The following is a 14,717-nucleotide window of genomic DNA, read 5'->3' as shown; positions in this document are numbered from 1 at the left end:
CTTCCTGACCATGTGACCTAGACTAATGTTGTCATGTTCCTTCTATCCCTTCCTGACCATGTGACCTAGACGAATGTTGTCATGTTCCTTCTATCCCTTCCTGACCATGTGACCTAGACTAATGTTGTCATGTTCCTTCTATCCCTTCCTGACCATGTGATCTCTATCATAACCCCCCGCTACTAAACCCTTGACCTTGTCTAGGTGTGTAGTGACCAATAACCCCCCCACTACTAAACCCAGAACCAGTAGACCATGTCTAGGTGTGACCAATAACCCCCCCCCCCACTACTAAACCCAGAACCAGTAGACCTTGTCTAGGTGTGGCCAATAACCCCCCCACTACTAAACCCAGAACCAGTAGACCTTGTCTAGGTGTGACCAATAACCCTCCCCCACTACTAAACCCAGAACCAGTAGACCTTGTCTAGGTGTGTAGTGACCAATAACCCACCCCCACTACTAAACCCAGAACCAGTAGACCTTGTCTAGGTGTGTAGTGACCAATAACCCCCCACTACTAAACCCAGAACCAGTAGACCTTGTCTAGGTGTGTAGTGACCAATAACCCCCCCCACTACTAAACCCAGAACCAGTAGACCTTGTCTAGGTGTGACCAATAACCCCCCACTACTAAACCCAGAACCAATAGACCTTGTCTAGGTGTGACTAATAACCCCCCCACTACTAAACCCAGAACCAGTAGACCTTGTCTAGGTGTTGTAGTGACTAATAACCCCCCCCCACTACTAAACCCAGAACCAGTAGACCTTGTCTAGGTGTGTAGTGACTAATAACCCCCCCCCCACTACTAAACCCAGAACCAGTAGACCTTGTCTAGGTGTGACCAATAACCCCCCACTACTAAACCCAGAACCAGTAGACCTTGTCTAGGTGTGACCAATAACCCCCCACTACTAAACCCAGAACCAGTAGACCTTGTCTAGGTGTGACTAATAACCCCCCCACTACTAAACCCAGAACCAGTAGACCTTGTCTAGGTGTGTAGTGACTAATAACCCCCCCCCCCACTACTAAACCCAGAACCAGTAGACCTTGTCTAGGTGTGTAGTGACTAATAACCCCCCCCCCCCCCACTACTAAACCCAGAACCAGTAGACCTTGTCTAGGTGTGTAGTGACTAATAACCCCCCCCCCACTACTAAACCCAGAACCAGTAGACCTTGTCTAGGTGTGTAGTGACTAATAACCCCCCCCCCACTACTAAACCCAGAACCAGTAGACCTTGTCTAGGTGTGTAGTGACTAATAACCCCCCCCACTACTAAACCCAGAACCAGTAGACCTTGTCTAGGTGTGTAGTGACTAATAACCCCCCCCACTACTAAACCCAGAACCAGTAGACCTTGTCTAGGTGTGTAGTGACCAATAACCCCCCCCCACTACTAAACCCAGAACCAGTAGATTTAACAGACTTGTCCTTTCTCTCTCTTTTCTCATCCCCCCGCCCCACCACTGTGTGTGTGTGTGTGTGTGTGTGTGTGTGTGTGTGTGTGTGTGTGTGTGTGTGTGTGTATGTGTGTGTGTAGAAGCAGTTGTGGGGTGATGTTGGAGCTGTGATTGGGGGAAAGATTGATAGTGAGGTTTGGAAGGTAAATATCTCTCCTCTAGACTCTGTCTGGGTTCAGGGTTCTCTCTGTCTGGTTTCAGGGTTCTATCTGTCTGGGTTCAGGGTTCTATCTGTCTGGGTTCAGGGTTCTATCTGTCTGGGTTCAGGGTTCTATCTGTCTGGGTTCAGGGTTCTATCTGTCTGAGTTCAGGGTTCTATCTGTCTGAGTTCAGGGTTCTATCTGTCTGGGTTCAGGGTTCTCTCTGTCTGGTTTCAGGGTTCTATCTGTCTGGGTTCAGGGTTCTATCTGTCTGGGTTCAGGGTTCTATCTGTCTGGGTTCAGGGTTCTATCTGTCTGGGTTCAGGGTTCTATCTGTCTGAGTTCAGGGTTCTATCTGTCTGAGTTCAGGGTTCTATCTGTCTGGGTTCAGGGTTCTATCTGTCTGGGTTCAGGGTTCTATCTGGCTGAGTTCAGGGTTCTATCTGTCTATCTGTCTGTCTGGCTAGTTGGCTGGCTGTCTGTCTCTGTCTGATGATGTAATGAGTGAGCATGATGTCATATCTGTGCACCAGGACATGCAGGCAGCCACGGTGAACCCTGACCCCAGCTTGAAGGAGTTTGAGGGAGCTACGCTCAGATATGCATCGCTACGGTAACACACACACACACAGACAGACAGACAGACAGACCAACAGTCAGACAGACAGACCGTGCAGACAGACAGACCGGGCAGACAGACAGACCGGGCAGACAGACAGACAGACAGTCAGACAGACAGACAGACAGACAGACAGACAGACAGACAGACAGACAGACCGGGCAGACAGACAGTCAGACAGACAGACAGTCAGACAGTCAGACAGACAGACAGTCAGACAGTCAGACAGACAGACAGACAGACAGACAGACAGACAGACAGACAGGCAGACAGACAGACAGACAGACAGACAGGCAGACAGACAGACCTCTATAAAAGGTGATATTGTTGCGTACCCAAAGGCAGGAGGAAACTGCGAGCCAGACAGTCACAGGTTCTTATTCTTCTGCCCCCCCCCACCCCCCATCCATCCCCCCCAGGATCCCTCTCCCACTGGAAGAGGAGGAGTCTAACAGTGACCCTGAGGCCAAGGTGAGAGGCCCACCACGTGTGTCCTCTGTCTGTGTGTGTATCCCTGTTGTTGTGATGCTGTGTGTGGAGAGAGAGAGGGCTGTCTGAGAGCTGTACAACACTGCCCCTCTGTGGACAGACTGAGAACTGCACTGCTGCTATGATCTCTAGGTCTCTCTCTCTCTCTTTTAACAAATTAACAGTAAACATTACACTCACAGAAGTTTCACAAGAAAACAGACATTTAAAATATATTACTGTCTATGTACAGTGTTGTAACAATGTATGGAACGTTTGGAAATCGCTTCCTTTTAGGTGGTTGTAGAATTTAGAATCTAACGGCTCTTTTCTGGATTTTGATAATTAGTGGGTGTCGGCCTAATTCTGCTCAGCATTATTTGGTATTTTACGTTGTACACGGAGGATATTTTTGCAGAATTCTCCATTTGATTTCTCTCTCTCTCTCTCTCTCTCTCTCTGTCTGTCTGTCTCTCTCTCTCTCTCTCTCTCTCCTCTCTCTCTGTCTGTCTCTCTCTCTCTCTCTCTCTCTCTGTTTCTCTCTTGAGGTCAAATTAATAGTTGATGAATAGACTGCTGAGAATGAGCCTCCCTCTCCCCCCCTCCTTCTCTCCCTCCTCTCTTGGTGTGTTCAGTCAAAGGTTATGTAGAGTTCAGTCTGTCTACCTCTTCCATTAGAATCACCCTTCCATCCCTCCATCCTGCCATCCTTCCACCTTACCATACACACACACACACATTATTAGATTGTATGTGTAACCTGCGTCTGTGTATGTGTGTGTGTCTGTCTGTGTGTGTGTGTGTAGTGTTTTGCGGTGCAGTCTCTGGGTTGGGTAGAGATGGCAGAAGAGGACCTGTCGCCAGGGAAGAGTAGTGTTGCCGTTAACAACTGTATCCGACAGCTATCCTACTGCAAGAGCAACATCAGAGACACGGTCGGCATCTGGGGAGAGGTGAGAGAGAGTGAGTGAGTGAGTGAGAGTGAGTGAGCAGGAGATAAGGATGGAAGGAAGAAGGAGGAGGAGATAAGGATGGAAGGAAGAAAGAGGAGGAGATAAGGAAGAAAGAGGAGGAGATAAGGATGTAAGGAAGGAAGAGGAGGAGATAAGGATGGAAGGAAGTTAGAGGAGGAGATAAGGATGGAAGGAAGGAAGAGGAGGAGATAAGGATGGGAGGAAGGAAGAGGAGGAGATAAGGATGGAAGGAAGTTAGAGGAGGAGATAAGGATGGAAGGAAGGAAGAGGAGGAGATAAGGAAGAAAGAGGAGGAGATAAGGATGTAAGGAAGGAAGAGGAGGAGATAAGGATGTAAGGAAGGAAGAGGAGGAGATAAGGATGGGAGGAAGGAAGAGGAGGAGATAAGGATGTAAGGAAGGAAGAGGAGGAGATAAGGATGGAAGGAAGTTAGAGGAGGAGATAAGGATGGAAGGAAGGAAGAGGAGGAGATAAGGAAGAAAGAGGAGGAGATAAGGATGGAAGGAAGGAAGAGGAGGAGATAAGGATGGAAGGAAGGAAGAGGAGGAGATAAGGATGGGAGGAAGGAAGAGGAGGAGATAAGGATGGAAGGAAGTTAGAGGAGGAGATAAGGATGGGAGGAAGGAAGAGGAGGAGATAAGGATGGAAGGAAGTTAGAGGAGGAGATAAGAGAGGATAAGAGAGGGAGAGATGTGCTATTTCAGAGTGTTGATGTCTTCACAGTTATTCTGCAATATAGTTAAACAGAAAACCCCTGGAATGAGTAGGTGTGTCCAAACTGTTACTTTAATCTAATGAGTAGGCGTGTCCAAACCCTGGAATGAGTAGGCGTGTCCAAAACCCTGGAATGAGTAGGCGTGTCTAAAACTGTTACTTTAATCTAATGAGTAGGCGTGTCCAAACTGTTACTTTAATCTAATGAGTAGGCGTGTCCAAACTGTTACTTTAATCTAATGAGTAGGCGTGTCTAAAACCCTGGAATGAGTAGGTGTGTCCAAACTGTTACTTTAATCTAATGAGTAGGCGTGTCTAAAACCCTGGAATGAGTAGGCGTGTCTAAACTGTTACTTTAATCTAATGAGTAGGCGTGTCTAAAACCCTTGAATGAGTAGGTGTGTCCAAACTGTTACTTTAATCTAATGAGTAGGCGTGTCTAAAACCCTTGAATGAGTAGGCGTGTCCAAACTGTTACTTTAATCTAATGAGTAGGCGTGTCCAAACTGTTACTTTAATCTAATGAGTAGGCGTGTCTAAACTGTTACTTTAATCTAATGAGTAGGCGTGTCCAAACTGTTACTTTAATCTAATGAGTAGGCGTGTCTAAACTGTTACTTTAATCTAATGAGTAGGCGTGTCTAAACTGTTACTTTAATCTAATGAGTAGGCGTGTCCAAACTGTTACTTTAATCTAATGAGTAGGCGTGTCCAAACTGTTACTTTAATCTAATGAGTAGGCGTGTCCAAACTGTTACTTTAATCTAATGAGTAGGCGTGTCCAAACTGTTACTTTAATCTAATGAGTAGGCGTGTCCAAACTGTTACTTTAATCTAATGAGTAGGCGTGTCCAAACTGTTACTTTAATCTAATGAGTAGGCGTGTCTAAAACCCTGGAATGAGTAGGCGTGTCCAAACTGTTACTTTAATCTAATGAGTAGGCGTGTCCAAACTGTTACTTTAATCTAATGAGTAGGCGTGTCTAAAACCCTGGAATGAGTAGGCGTGTCCAAAACCCTGGAATGAGTAGGTGTGTCCAAACTGTTACTTTAATCTAATGAGTAGGCGTGTCTAAAACCCTGGAATGAGTAGGCGTGTCCAAACTGTTACTTTAATCTAATGAGTAGGCGTGTCCAAACTGTTACTTTAATCTAATGAGTAGGCGTGTCTAAAACCCTGGAATGAGTAGGCGTGTCCAAAACCCTGGAATGAGTAGGTGTGTCCAAACTGTTACTTTAATCTAATGAGTAGGCGTGTCTAAAACCCTGGAATGAGTAGGCGTGTCCAAACTGTTACTTTAATCTAATGAGTAGGCGTGTCTAAAACCCTGGAATGAGTAGGCGTGTCCAAACTGTTACTTTAATCTAATGAGTAGGCGTGTCTAAAACCCTGGAATGAGTAGGTGTGTCTAAAACCCTGGAACGGTTACTTTAATCTAATGAGTAGGTGTGTCCAAACTGTTACTTTAATCTAATGAGTAGGTGTGTCCAAACTGTTACTTTAATCTAATGAGTAGGCGTGTCTAAAACTGTTACTTTAATCTAATGAGTAGGCGTGTCTAAAACCCTGGAATGAGTAGGCGTGTCTAAAACTGTTACTTTAATCTAATGAGTAGGTGTGTCCAAACTGTTACTTTAATCTAATGAGTAGGCGTGTCTAAAACCCTGGAATGAGTAGGTGTGTCTAAAACTGTTACTTTAATCTAATGAGTAGGTGTGTCCAAACTGTTACTTTAATCTAATGAGTAGGCGTGTCTACTACCCTGGAATGAGTAGGTGTGTCCAAACTGTTACTTTAATCTAATGAGTAGGCGTGTCTAAAACCCTGGAATGAGTAGGTGTGTCCAAACTGTTACTTTAATCTAATGAGTAGGCGTGTCTAAAACCCTGTAATGAGTAGGCGTGTCCAAACTGTTACTTTAATCTAATGAGTAGGCGTGTCTAAAACCCTTCAATGAGTAGGCGTGTCTAAAACCCTTGAATGAGTAGGTGTGTCCAAACTGTTACTTTAATCTAATGAGTAGGCGTGTCTAAAACCCTGGAATGAGTAGGTGTGTCCAAACTGTTACTTTAATCTAATGAGTAGGCGTGTCTAAAACCCTGGAATGAGTAGGTGTGTCCAAACTGTTACTTTAATCTAATGAGTAGGCGTGTCCAAACTGTTACTTTAATCTAATGAGTAGGCGTGTCCAAACTGTTACTTTAATCTAATGAGTAGGCGTGTCTAAAACCCTGGAATGAGTAGGTGTGTCCAAACTGTTACTTTAATCTAATGAGTAGGCGTGTCTAAAACCCTGGAATGAGTAGGTGTGTCCAAACTGTTACTTTAATCTAATGAGTAGGCGTGTCTAAAACCCTGTAATGAGTAGGCGTGTCCAAACTGTTACTTTAATCTAATGAGTAGGCGTGTCTAAAACCCTTCAATGAGTAGGCGTGTCTAAAACCCTTGAATGAGTAGGTGTGTCCAAACTGTTACTTTAATCTAATGAGTAGGCGTGTCTAAAACCCTGGAATGAGTAGGTGTGTCCAAACTGTTACTTTAATCTAATGAGTAGGCGTGTCTAAAACCCTGGAATGAGTAGGTGTGTCCAAACTGTTACTTTAATCTAATGAGTAGGCGTGTCCAAACTGTTACTTTAATCTAATGAGTAGGCGTGTCTAAACTGTTACTTTAATCTAATGAGTAGGCGTGTCCAAACTGTTACTTTAATCTAATGAGTAGGCGTGTCCAAACTGTTACTTTAATCTAATGAGTAGGCGTGTCCAAACTGTTACTTTAATCTAATGAGTAGGCGTGTCCAAACTGTTACTTTAATCTAATGAGTAGGCGTGTCCAAACTGTTACTTTAATCTAATGAGTAGGCGTGTCTAAAACCCTGGAATGAGTAGGCGTGTCCAAACTGTTACTTTAATCTAATGAGTAGGCGTGTCCAAACTGTTACTTTAATCTAATGAGTAGGCGTGTCTAAAACCCTGGAATGAGTAGGCGTGTCCAAAACCCTGGAATGAGTAGGTGTGTCCAAACTGTTACTTTAATCTAATGAGTAGGCGTGTCTAAAACCCTGGAATGAGTAGGCGTGTCCAAACTGTTACTTTAATCTAATGAGTAGGCGTGTCTAAAACCCTGGAATGAGTAGGTGTGTCTAAAACCCTGGAACGGTTACTTTAATCTAATGAGTAGGTGTGTCCAAACTGTTACTTTAATCTAATGAGTAGGTGTGTCCAAACTGTTACTTTAATCTAATGAGTAGGCGTGTCTAAAACTGTTACTTTAATCTAATGAGTAGGCGTGTCTAAAACCCTGGAATGAGTAGGCGTGTCTAAAACTGTTACTTTAATCTAATGAGTAGGTGTGTCTAAAACCCTGGAATGAGTAGGTGTGTCCAAACTGTTACTTTAATCTAATGAGTAGGCGTGTCCAAACTGTTACTTTAATCTAATGAGTAGGCGTGTCCAAACTGTTACTTTAATCTAATGAGTAGGCGTGTCTAAAACCCTGGAATGAGTAGGTGTGTCCAAACTGTTACTTTAATCTAATGAGTAGGCGTGTCTAAAACCCTGGAATGAGTAGGTGTGTCCAAACTGTTACTTTAATCTAATGAGTAGGCGTGTCCAAACTGTTAATTTAATCTAATGAGTAGGCGTGTCTAAAACCCTGGAATGAGTAGGTGTGTCCAAACTGTTACTTTAATCTAATGAGTAGGCGTGTCTAAAACCCTGGAATGAGTAGGTGTGTCCAAACTGTTACTTTAATCTAATGAGTAGGTGTGTCCAAACTGTTACTTTAATCTAATGAGTAGGCGTGTCTAAAACCCTGGAATGAGTAGGCGTGTCTAAAACCCTTGAATGAGTAGGTGTGTCCAAACTGTTACTTTAATCTAATGAGTAGGCGTGTCCAAACTGTTACTTTAATCTAATGAGTAGGCGTGTCTAAAACCCTTGAATGAGTAGGCGTGTATAAAACCCTTGAATGAGTAGGTGTGTCCAAACTGTTACTTTAATCTAATGAGTAGGCGTGTCTAAAACCCTGGAATGAGTAGGCGTGTCCAAACTGTTACTTTAATCTAATGAGTAGGCGTGTCTAAAACCCTGGAATGAGTAGGTGTGTCCAAACTGTTACTTTAATCTAATGAGTAGGCGTGTCTAAAACCCTGGAATGAGTAGGTGTGTCCAAACTGTTACTTTAATCTAATGAGTAGGTGTGTCCAAACTGTTACTTTAATCTAATGAGTAGGCGTGTCTAAAACCCTGGAATGAGTAGGCGTGTCCAAACTGTTACTTTAATCTAATGAGTAGGCGTGTCTAAAACCCTGGAATGAGTAGGCGTGTCCAAACTGTTACTTTAATCTAATGAGTAGGCGTGTCTAAAACCCTGGAATGAGTAGGTGTGTCTAAAACCCTGGAACGGTTACTTTAATCTAATGAGTAGGTGTGTCCAAACTGTTACTTTAATCTAATGAGTAGGTGTGTCCAAACTGTTACTTTAATCTAATGAGTAGGCGTGTCTAAAACTGTTACTTTAATCTAATGAGTAGGCGTGTCTAAAACCCTGGAATGAGTAGGCGTGTCTAAAACTGTTACTTTAATCTAATGAGTAGGTGTGTCCAAACTGTTACTTTAATCTAATGAGTAGGCGTGTCTAAAACCCTGGAATGAGTAGGTGTGTCTAAAACTGTTACTTTAATCTAATGAGTAGGTGTGTCCAAACTGTTACTTTAATCTAATGAGTAGGCGTGTCTACTACCCTGGAATGAGTAGGTGTGTCCAAACTGTTACTTTAATCTAATGAGTAGGCGTGTCTAAAACCCTGGAATGAGTAGGTGTGTCCAAACTGTTACTTTAATCTAATGAGTAGGCGTGTCTAAAACCCTGTAATGAGTAGGCGTGTCCAAACTGTTACTTTAATCTAATGAGTAGGCGTGTCTAAAACCCTTCAATGAGTAGGCGTGTCTAAAACCCTTGAATGAGTAGGTGTGTCCAAACTGTTACTTTAATCTAATGAGTAGGCGTGTCTAAAACCCTGGAATGAGTAGGTGTGTCCAAACTGTTACTTTAATCTAATGAGTAGGCGTGTCTAAAACCCTGGAATGAGTAGGTGTGTCCAAACTGTTACTTTAATCTAATGAGTAGGCGTGTCCAAACTGTTACTTTAATCTAATGAGTAGGCGTGTCCAAACTGTTACTTTAATCTAATGAGTAGGCGTGTCTAAAACCCTGGAATGAGTAGGTGTGTCCAAACTGTTACTTTAATCTAATGAGTAGGCGTGTCTAAAACCCTGGAATGAGTAGGTGTGTCCAAACTGTTACTTTAATCTAATGAGTAGGCGTGTCTAAAACCCTGTAATGAGTAGGCGTGTCCAAACTGTTACTTTAATCTAATGAGTAGGCGTGTCTAAAACCCTTCAATGAGTAGGCGTGTCTAAAACCCTTGAATGAGTAGGTGTGTCCAAACTGTTACTTTAATCTAATGAGTAGGCGTGTCTAAAACCCTGGAATGAGTAGGTGTGTCCAAACTGTTACTTTAATCTAATGAGTAGGCGTGTCTAAAACCCTGGAATGAGTAGGTGTGTCCAAACTGTTACTTTAATCTAATGAGTAGGCGTGTCCAAACTGTTACTTTAATCTAATGAGTAGGCGTGTCTAAACTGTTACTTTAATCTAATGAGTAGGCGTGTCCAAACTGTTACTTTAATCTAATGAGTAGGCGTGTCCAAACTGTTACTTTAATCTAATGAGTAGGCGTGTCCAAACTGTTACTTTAATCTAATGAGTAGGCGTGTCCAAACTGTTACTTTAATCTAATGAGTAGGCGTGTCCAAACTGTTACTTTAATCTAATGAGTAGGCGTGTCCAAACTGTTACTTTAATCTAATGAGTAGGCGTGTCTAAAACCCTGGAATGAGTAGGCGTGTCCAAACTGTTACTTTAATCTAATGAGTAGGCGTGTCCAAACTGTTACTTTAATCTAATGAGTAGGCGTGTCTAAAACCCTGGAATGAGTAGGCGTGTCCAAAACCCTGGAATGAGTAGGTGTGTCCAAACTGTTACTTTAATCTAATGAGTAGGCGTGTCTAAAACCCTGGAATGAGTAGGCGTGTCCAAACTGTTACTTTAATCTAATGAGTAGGCGTGTCTAAAACCCTGGAATGAGTAGGTGTGTCTAAAACCCTGGAACGGTTACTTTAATCTAATGAGTAGGTGTGTCCAAACTGTTACTTTAATCTAATGAGTAGGTGTGTCCAAACTGTTACTTTAATCTAATGAGTAGGCGTGTCTAAAACTGTTACTTTAATCTAATGAGTAGGCGTGTCTAAAACCCTGGAATGAGTAGGCGTGTCTAAAACTGTTACTTTAATCTAATGAGTAGGTGTGTCCAAACTGTTACTTTAATCTAATGAGTAGGCGTGTCTAAAACCCTGGAATGAGTAGGTGTGTCTAAAACTGTTACTTTAATCTAATGAGTAGGTGTGTCCAAACTGTTACTTTAATCTAATGAGTAGGCGTGTCTACTACCCTGGAATGAGTAGGTGTGTCCAAACTGTTACTTTAATCTAATGAGTAGGCGTGTCTAAAACCCTGGAATGAGTAGGTGTGTCCAAACTGTTACTTTAATCTAATGAGTAGGCGTGTCTAAAACCCTGTAATGAGTAGGCGTGTCCAAACTGTTACTTTAATCTAATGAGTAGGCGTGTCTAAAACCCTTCAATGAGTAGGCGTGTCTAAAACCCTTGAATGAGTAGGTGTGTCCAAACTGTTACTTTAATCTAATGAGTAGGCGTGTCTAAAACCCTGGAATGAGTAGGTGTGTCCAAACTGTTACTTTAATCTAATGAGTAGGCGTGTCTAAAACCCTGGAATGAGTAGGTGTGTCCAAACTGTTACTTTAATCTAATGAGTAGGCGTGTCCAAACTGTTACTTTAATCTAATGAGTAGGCGTGTCCAAACTGTTACTTTAATCTAATGAGTAGGCGTGTCTAAAACCCTGGAATGAGTAGGTGTGTCCAAACTGTTACTTTAATCTAATGAGTAGGCGTGTCTAAAACCCTGGAATGAGTAGGTGTGTCCAAACTGTTACTTTAATCTAATGAGTAGGCGTGTCCAAACTGTTAATTTAATCTAATGAGTAGGCGTGTCTAAAACCCTGGAATGAGTAGGTGTGTCCAAACTGTTACTTTAATCTAATGAGTAGGCGTGTCTAAAACCCTGGAATGAGTAGGTGTGTCCAAACTGTTACTTTAATCTAATGAGTAGGTGTGTCCAAACTGTTACTTTAATCTAATGAGTAGGCGTGTCTAAAACCCTGGAATGAGTAGGCGTGTCTAAAACCCTTGAATGAGTAGGTGTGTCCAAACTGTTACTTTAATCTAATGAGTAGGCGTGTCCAAACTGTTACTTTAATCTAATGAGTAGGCGTGTCTAAAACCCTTGAATGAGTAGGCGTGTATAAAACCCTTGAATGAGTAGGTGTGTCCAAACTGTTACTTTAATCTAATGAGTAGGCGTGTCTAAAACCCTGGAATGAGTAGGCGTGTCCAAACTGTTACTTTAATCTAATGAGTAGGCGTGTCTAAAACCCTGGAATGAGTAGGTGTGTCCAAACTGTTACTTTAATCTAATGAGTAGGCGTGTCTAAAACCCTGGAATGAGTAGGTGTGTCCAAACTGTTACTTTAATCTAATGAGTAGGCGTGTCTAAACTGTTACTTTAATCTAATGAGTAGGCGTGTCTAAACTGTTACTTTAATCTAATGAGTAGGCGTGTCCAAACTGTTACTTTAATCTAATGAGTAGGCGTGTCTAAACTGTTACTTTAATCTAATGAGTAGGCGTGTCTAAAACCCTGGAATGAGTAGGTGTGTCCAAACTGTTACTTTAATCTAATGAGTAGGCGTGTCTAAAACCCTGGAATGAGTAGGCGTGTCTAAAACCCTGGAATGAGTAGGTGTGTCCAAACTGTTACTTTAATCTAATGAGTAGGCGTGTCTAAAACCCTTGAATGAGTAGGCGTGTCTAAAACCCTTGAATGAGTAGGCGTGTCCAAACTGTTACTTTAATCTAATGAGTAGGCGTGTCTAAAACCCTTGAATGAGTAGGTGTGTCCAAACTGTTACTTTAATCTAATGAGTAGGCGTGTCTAAAACCCTGGAATGAGTAGGTGTGTCCAAACTGTTACTTTAATCTAATGAGTAGGCGTGTCTAAAACCCTTGAATGAGTAGGTGTGTCCAAACTGTTACTTTAATCTAATGAGTAGGCGTGTCCAAACTGTTACTTTAATCTAATGAGTAGGCGTGTCTAAAACCCTTGAATGAGTAGGTGTGTCCAAACTGTTACTTTAATCTAATGAGTAGGCGTGTCTAAAACCCTGGAATGAGTAGGTGTGTCCAAACTGTTACTTTAATCTAATGAGTAGGCGTGTCTAAAACCCTTGAATGAGGAGGTGTGTCCAAACTGTTACTTTAATCTACGGCCATTCAGACCAATATCAAGGATTAATGTGTGTGTGTGTGTGTGTGTATGTATGTGTGTGTGTGTGTGCGTGCAGGGTCAGGACATGTATCTGGTTCTGGTGAACAACATGTTGAACCTGGTTGATCCTACGGACCGTTGTCTTGGCAACGTGCTTCATTCTCAGCCAATAGCAAGCATTCGTGTCTGGGGGGTCGGCCGTGACAATGTCAGGTGAGTCACCATGACAAAACACACACACACACACACACACACACACACACACACACACACACACACACACACACACACACACACACACACACACACAAAGGTCAGAGTAATTAATTGGGAGAGGGGGATGACAGGAAAGAGAAGAGGAGTGATTGATTGATGAAAGATTACCCAAGTAGTAGATGTAATCCTTGTTCCTCAGCAGGAGGTGTTGTGTGGTAGTAGATGTAATCCTTGTTCCTCAGCAGGAGGTGTTGTGTGGTAGTAGATGTAACCCTTGTTCCTCAGCAGGAGGTGTTGTGTGGTAGTAGATGTAATCCTTGTTCCTCCTATCAGGAGGTGTTGTGTGGTAGTAGATGTAATCCTTGTTCCTCCTAGCAGGAGGTGTTGTGTGGTAGTAGATGTAATCCTTGTTCCTCCTATTAGGAGGTCTTGTGTGGTAGTAGATGTAATCCTTGTTCCTCCTATTAGGAGGTCTTGTGTGGTAGTAGATGTAACCCTTGTTCCTCAGCAGGAGGTGTTGTGTGGTAGTAGATGTAATCCTTGTTCCTCCTAGCAGGAGGTATTGTGTGGTAGTAGATGTAATCCTTGTTCCTCAGCAGGAGGTGTTGTGTGGTAGTAGATGTAATCCTTGTTCCCTATCAGGAGGTGTTGTGTGGTAGTAGATGTAATCCTTGTTCCTCAGCAGGAGGTGTTGTGTGGTAGTAGATGTAATCCGTGTTCCCTATCAGGAGGTGTTGTGTGGTAGTAGATGTAATCCTTGTTCCTCAGCAGGAGGTGTTGTGTGGTAGTAGATGTAATCCTTGTACCCTATCAGGAGGTGTTGTGTGGGAGTAGATGTAATCCTTGTTCCTCAGCAGGAGGTGTTGTGTGGTAGTAGATGTAATCCTTGTTCCTCAGCAGGAGGTGTTGTGTGGTAGTAGATGTAATCCTTGTTCCTCAGCAGGAGGTGTTGTGTGGTAGTAGATGTAACCCTTGTTCCCCAGCAGGAGGTGTTGTGTGGTAGTAGATGTAATCCTTGTTCCTCCTAGCAGGAGGTGTTGTGTGGTAGTAGATGTAATCCTTGTTCCTCCTAGCAGGAGGTGTTGTGTGGTAGTAGATGTAACCCTTGTTCCTCAGCAGGAGGTGTTGTGTGGTAGTATATGTAATCCTTGTTCCTCCTAGCAGGAGGTGTTGTGTGGCAGTAGATGTAATTCTTGTTCCTCCTAGCAGGAGGTGTTGTGTGGTAGTAGATGTAATCCTTGTTTCTCCTCAGCAGGAGGTCTTGTGTGGTAGTAGATGTAATCCTTGTTCCTCCTATCAGGAGGTGTTGTGTGGTAGTAGATGTAATCCTTGTTCCTCAGCAGGAGGTGTTGTGTGGTAGTAGATGTAACCCTTGTTCCTCAGCAGGAGGTGTTGTGTGGTAGTAGATGTAATCCTTGTTCCTCCTATCAGGAGGTGTTGTGTGGTAGTAGATGTAATCCTTGTTCCTCAGCAGGAGGTCTTGTGTGGTAGTAGATGTAATCCTTGTTCCTCAGCAGGAGGTGTTGTGTGGTAGTAGATGTAATCCTTGTTCCTCCTATTAGGAGGTCTTGTGTGGTAGTAGATGTAATCCTTGTTCCTCCTATTAGGAGGTCTTGTGTGGTAGTAGATGTAATCCTTGTTCCTTCTATT

At 42.9% G+C, this 14,717-nt stretch overlaps 1 protein-coding gene across 1 annotated transcript in view; it reads left to right on the top strand.

The window, feature by feature from the left end:
* The first annotated feature begins 1,525 nt into the window (after nt 1-1,525).
* Nucleotides 1,526-14,717, top strand: part of LOC109887300 (amyloid-beta A4 precursor protein-binding family B member 2) — a 39,178-nt gene continuing 25,986 nt past the window's right edge. Inside the window, exons 1-5 of the mRNA XM_031821309.1 lie at nt 1,526-1,612; nt 2,143-2,222; nt 2,648-2,699; nt 3,503-3,649; nt 12,928-13,064. Coding sequence (XP_031677169.1) covers nt 2,146-2,222; nt 2,648-2,699; nt 3,503-3,649; nt 12,928-13,064 — 413 coding nt within the window. The 5' untranslated portion in view covers nt 1,526-1,612; nt 2,143-2,145. The remainder of the gene's footprint in view (nt 1,613-2,142; nt 2,223-2,647; nt 2,700-3,502; nt 3,650-12,927; nt 13,065-14,717) is intronic.

This window comes from Oncorhynchus kisutch, unplaced genomic scaffold (assembly GCF_002021735.2).
Source record: "Oncorhynchus kisutch isolate 150728-3 unplaced genomic scaffold, Okis_V2 scaffold3960, whole genome shotgun sequence".
Taxonomy (NCBI): Eukaryota; Metazoa; Chordata; class Actinopteri; order Salmoniformes; family Salmonidae; genus Oncorhynchus; species Oncorhynchus kisutch.
The sequence above is the reverse complement of the archived record's forward strand: the minus strand, read 5'-3'. Positions and strand labels throughout refer to the sequence as shown.